This window comes from Arachis duranensis, unplaced genomic scaffold, assembly GCF_000817695.3.
Source record: "Arachis duranensis cultivar V14167 unplaced genomic scaffold, aradu.V14167.gnm2.J7QH unplaced_Scaffold_168599, whole genome shotgun sequence".
NCBI classification, from domain to species: domain Eukaryota; kingdom Viridiplantae; phylum Streptophyta; class Magnoliopsida; order Fabales; family Fabaceae; genus Arachis; species Arachis duranensis.
In genome coordinates, this window is record NW_026264283.1 from 7263 (window position 1) to 12075 (window position 4813).

The window sequence follows — 4813 nt, forward strand, 5'->3', positions numbered from 1 at the left end:
TTTTTTCTTTTTTAATTGTTAACTTTTATCTTTTAAATCTTTATAATTTTCATTTTTCTGAACTCACCATGCATATCTCTAGGCATACTTTTGCCACAGATGTAGCCATTTTATTGTTGTTTTATCTGGCAATATGTGTATCCCTATGTGTTATAATTTATCATGCATATGTAGTGAAAACTAATTTACATTAATGGGCTTCAAACAGAAACTGATGTACCAAGAAGAAAGTGGTCTTTTTGATTTTAGGCGAACAGAAGTTTCACCACTGTTGTTGGTGCTTGACAGGAGAGATGATCCTGTAACCCCATTGCTCAATCAATGGACCTATCAGGTATCTATGGGATTAATGCTATAGTCAGTGCTTACTGACAATCTTACAGCTTAGCTATCTGATAGTTTGTTTATTCATAAAGTAATTCTTGTTTGTGGCCTTATACTTTTCAGGCTATGGTTCATGAATTGATAGGAATCCAAGACAACAAGGTGGACTTGAAATCCATTGATAAATTTTCAAAGGATCAGGAGGTTAGAGAGACTTTTATGCTGTTTAATCACGTTAGCAATATCTTCGAGTTTAGATTTTATACAAATTGAAAGAAATATTGTGCTATTTGCTGTTGCAGGAGGTTGTGTTGTCGTCGGAACAAGATTCATTTTTCAAAGCCAACATGTATGAGAATTTTGGAGATATAGGTATGAATATCAAGCGGCTGGTTGATGAATTTCAGCAAGTGTCAAAGAGCAACCAGAACATCCAAACGATAGGTTTGTACTTATAATTGTCTCATATTTCAGAATAATAAAATTCCTTCTGCTATTACACCTATTTTTATACATGGCAGCATAGTATGTAATTAATTGATTTATGGTTTGACTCTTGTCAGAGGACATGGCCAAATTTGTTGACAATTATCCTGAGTACAGAAAAATGCATGGGAATGTGTCAAAGCATGTGACTTTGGTAACAGAAATGAGCAAGATCGTCCAACAGCGAAAACTTATGACAATTTCACAAACAGAACAGGAACTGGCTTGCAATGGAGGACAAGGGGCTGCATTTGAGGTATGTATTAATGATTAGCAAAATTTCCTTTGCTTTTGCTCAAACTTCAAGAGTTATTGGGTGATGGTCTAATGTATTCTCTCTCACTCAAAGAAAAGGTTCTTTGGAGATGAAAAAAGGGGGATATTCTTTTTGAGCGGTGCTGGCGGTGCAATGTTTTTTAATTTATTTTAAGCTCTAAATATTAATGCATGTTTCTTTGTATGGTTATGATAAATTATAAAATTCAACTATAGTAGTTTGCTCATTTCAGTGCTACCATTCATCTCAAAGGATATTTTATCTTGTAATTATTCTGTTCGTTGCCTTAATAAGCTTCATATTGTTTTCATGGAGAGTTGATTTGTTAATGGGGTAAAAATTTATTCTGTTCTCGGTACATCGTTCTGCAATCGGGGACTCCTTTCCCTTGGCCAACAACCCATGCTTACACCAGCAGATTACAAGATACATAAAGCAATTTTTTTAGTGTCTTATTATCTTCCCCCAATATTTTTTCTCGATGTTTCTAATTGTTATCATATGTACTGGCAATGGCTTTGGAGTTTAGACTAACAAAAGTGACAATTTCTGTCTCAATGTACTATCTTCAGGCAGTGACAAATCTACTAAATGATGATAGCATATCAGATGTGGACCGGCTGCGTTTAGTCATGCTATATGCTTTGCGATATGAGAAGGATAGCCCTGTTCAGTTAATGCAGCTTTTCAACAAACTGGCTTCCCGATCTGCCAAGTATAAATCTGGGGTAAATTAATCTATGATGTTGCTTTCTTCTTGAATCCTTTTATCCTCAGGCATGATTGCCTGTCCTTAATCTTTTAGTGGATGTTGTCCATGTTTTAAACCTTGGAGAAGTAGTGTGTTTGGTAAAGTCAATTTTGGGTCATATTGTCATTTTATATCCTTGGTTTTGGATTCCAGAGAATAGAAATATATGTTAACTAGATTAAATTGCGAAGAACTGCAAATAGATGGAAAGTACCTCTTTACAAATAAATAATGTGGCTATGCATGCCTGCAATAGTTGCTGATATCGATATTTTGTTTTTGACACAACAGCTCGTCCAGTTTCTTTTAAAGCAAGCAGGTGTTGACAAGAGAACTGGTGATCTTTTTGGAAATCGAGATCTAATGAATATTGCCCGTAATATGGCCCGTGGGTTGAAGGTATGCACAGAAGTATTATGATTACCATACCCTATCTTTGATAGATTAAGTTCAACTCTAAACAACTTCTGTTTTGAGATTTGCTGCAGGGTGTTGAGAATGTGTATACCCAGCACCAACCCCTTCTTTTCCAAACCATGGAAAGCATCGTCAAAGGACGGCTGAGAGATGTGGACTACCCATTTGTTGGAAATCACTTTCAACAAGGAAGGTTTGTTGCTAATCTAGCAGTTGTATTTTCTTTGTGAATTTCTAGAAGTCACACACAATAGAATTGTGGAATAGTATGAGTTTTTATATTTAATGATTACATGACAATTGACATGCAGGCCACAAGAAGTAATCATCTTCATTGTTGGTGGGACAACTTATGAGGAGTCAAGATGTGTTGTTCTACAAAATGCCAGCAATCCTGGAATTCGGTTTATACTTGGTGGCTCTTCTGTACTCAATTCTAAGAGGTATAATGAAGTGAATAAAATAGTTTTGATTCAACTAGTGGTCATTTCATGTTTAGTGTATTCCAAGTGGGCTTTCAATTTGATGTCCAATGCCAATAATTTTGAGTTGATAGTTCCAGTTTTGTTCTTGTATTGATTGACTACAAAACTTGTTAGTGTTATGGATTTCTTAGCTATAGTCCTGTGTTTTATTTGAATTTGCAGGTTTATTAGGGACCTGGAAGAAGCTCAAAGGGTAGCTCGTTCGAACACCAGCATTGTTTGAAATCCATCCTGGCACAATTTGCATTTTAATATGTTTTTGTTTTGTTGTTTCAATTATTTGAAACTATAAAATTAGGATTAATTGAATTCTAAAATTTGATTAATTTAAAAGGATATTTTTGTCTAATCAAATAAAGGAAAGAAAAGATGTTTAAGACTTTTTATAAAATTAAATAAAAAATATATTTTATTTTAATCTAATTGAAGGGGTGTATTAATAAAAGTGGTGATATAATATATATTTAAAAAATAAATAAATACTGATGTGAAAAGTAAATTTCACGTGGCTTGTTATTACTTGTCCGTATTTTAAATATATCGGTACGTATGAATTTATCATTGTACCGGAGCAAACACCGTGATTAATTTAGTAGTTCACGAACATGTAATCGGAAGAAAGATACGCAAACATGATTAATTAGGTATGCCAATTCAGTTGTTAAAACATCACTTGACAGCAAAAAGAAAAATATTAGAAGAGGGGAAGAACTATAAAAAATGGAAGTGACAACTCAGCCATTTACAATTCAATTTGAATATGTATAGTAATAATATAAGCTTACATAGTTACATATAATTTAAAGTTAGCGTAAAATTTTTATATATAAATAATTTCAGTGTAAAACACAAGAATATTTAATTATTTTAGTATTTTACATTGTTATGATGGTATTGACATTTTGTAAAGTATTTTTTTAAAAACAAATTTTAGGAAATTAACTATAGCATAAGTCAACTCAATTATCTCTTTTTTGTTTTTAATTTTAAAATTTCACAAAATAGGGATAATAAGGAGTTGTTTTATTTTTTTATGTAACTAGTATGTTTTTCAACTAGTTGACTATAATTTGTTATACCCCAAGTTAGTTCCATAACAGAATCTTTTTTTAATTATCAAAAGTGACGTTTTGTAAAAACCCACAACAATGTATAACGCATAATTTAAGTCATCTTTAAAAAATTCACCACTTATATTCTTATATATAAAATTTTTTTCTTATGTTTACAATATTTTTCTGTTGCTTTGATTTTTAGTTAATTTTTTCCCTTCTCGCCACTGAAAAGGTTATATCATAAGAAACAAAAGAAATTACAAAAACCAAACACATATTTTAAGAAATGTTTATAGTGGTTAAACACATTTTTAAAATATTTATGTTGACCAAAACTTTAACAATGTAAATTAAAAAAAAAAAACATAACTAAAACGGATCAAAATCCAAAAAAGAGTTATATGGGTCAGAACTAAAGTGATCTATCATAATAAACAGAAATTTGAAACCTAGGGTATAGAGAGAGAAAGGAATAAATCATGGAGAAAATTGATTCTGCCAAGTATAGAATAAAGATTAGAACGCAGTGCATTACCCAATGGATGGAGTCATAAATTAAGGAATGGAATAATATATATAATATATATCCCCCTGCTTTCAGTTTGTTTATTAATTCCATAATACAGTATATATCTCTTCACCAGTTTTGTAATTTACCATCCACAAAAGGGAAATTACAATCCAGTGAAAAGACCTCAAACTTGTCAAGTTTCAAAAATTCAAAAATTTAACAAATATGGATCTATGTGTGAACTGTTCCCCTAATTATCTACACAGACTTGCACATGAAGATGGAGATGTCATTAACACTTTTTTTGGGGGGAATAATTAATTTAAATATCAGAGTGCAACCGTACTAAACGTAATGAATCAAAGGGAGTGTTTAAACGCCATTCTCTTTGTTTCTTATTCAGTGGTCTTCCTTTCCCTCTGTTGACTCTCACATCAGCTATACCCCACGTGCAACACTTAGTTTCCATGTCAAAGGATTCAAGCCTGAAGACCCCATCACCTTCTG

General features: G+C 32.2%; 1 protein-coding gene across 1 annotated transcript; it reads left to right on the forward strand.

The window, feature by feature from the left end:
• The first annotated feature begins 167 nt into the window (after nucleotides 1-167).
• On the forward strand, nucleotides 168-3113 carry LOC107472575 (vacuolar protein sorting-associated protein 45 homolog). Its single transcript, XM_016092089.3, has 9 exons — nucleotides 168-334; nucleotides 448-528; nucleotides 627-768; nucleotides 888-1066; nucleotides 1660-1815; nucleotides 2130-2237; nucleotides 2327-2448; nucleotides 2567-2698; nucleotides 2903-3113. Exons 1-9 carry the CDS (start codon nucleotides 194-196, stop codon nucleotides 2961-2963), a joined length of 1122 nt encoding a protein of 373 aa, XP_015947575.1. The 5' UTR covers nucleotides 168-193; the 3' UTR covers nucleotides 2964-3113.
• Nucleotides 3114-4813: the final 1700 nt, after the last annotated feature.

Bases quoted from the DNA above. Each gene is read 5' to 3' on its own strand.
- LOC107472575 (XM_016092089.3), top strand. From the start codon at position 194: ATGGGCTTCAAACAGAAACTGATGTACCAAGAAGAAAGTGGTCTTTTT. The intron at 1,816-2,129 runs GTAAATTAATCT...TTGACACAACAG, and splicing joins CTGCCAAGTATAAATCTGGG to CTCGTCCAGTTTCTTTTAAA. The intron at 2,449-2,566 runs GTTTGTTGCTAA...ATTGACATGCAG, and splicing joins AATCACTTTCAACAAGGAAG to GCCACAAGAAGTAATCATCT.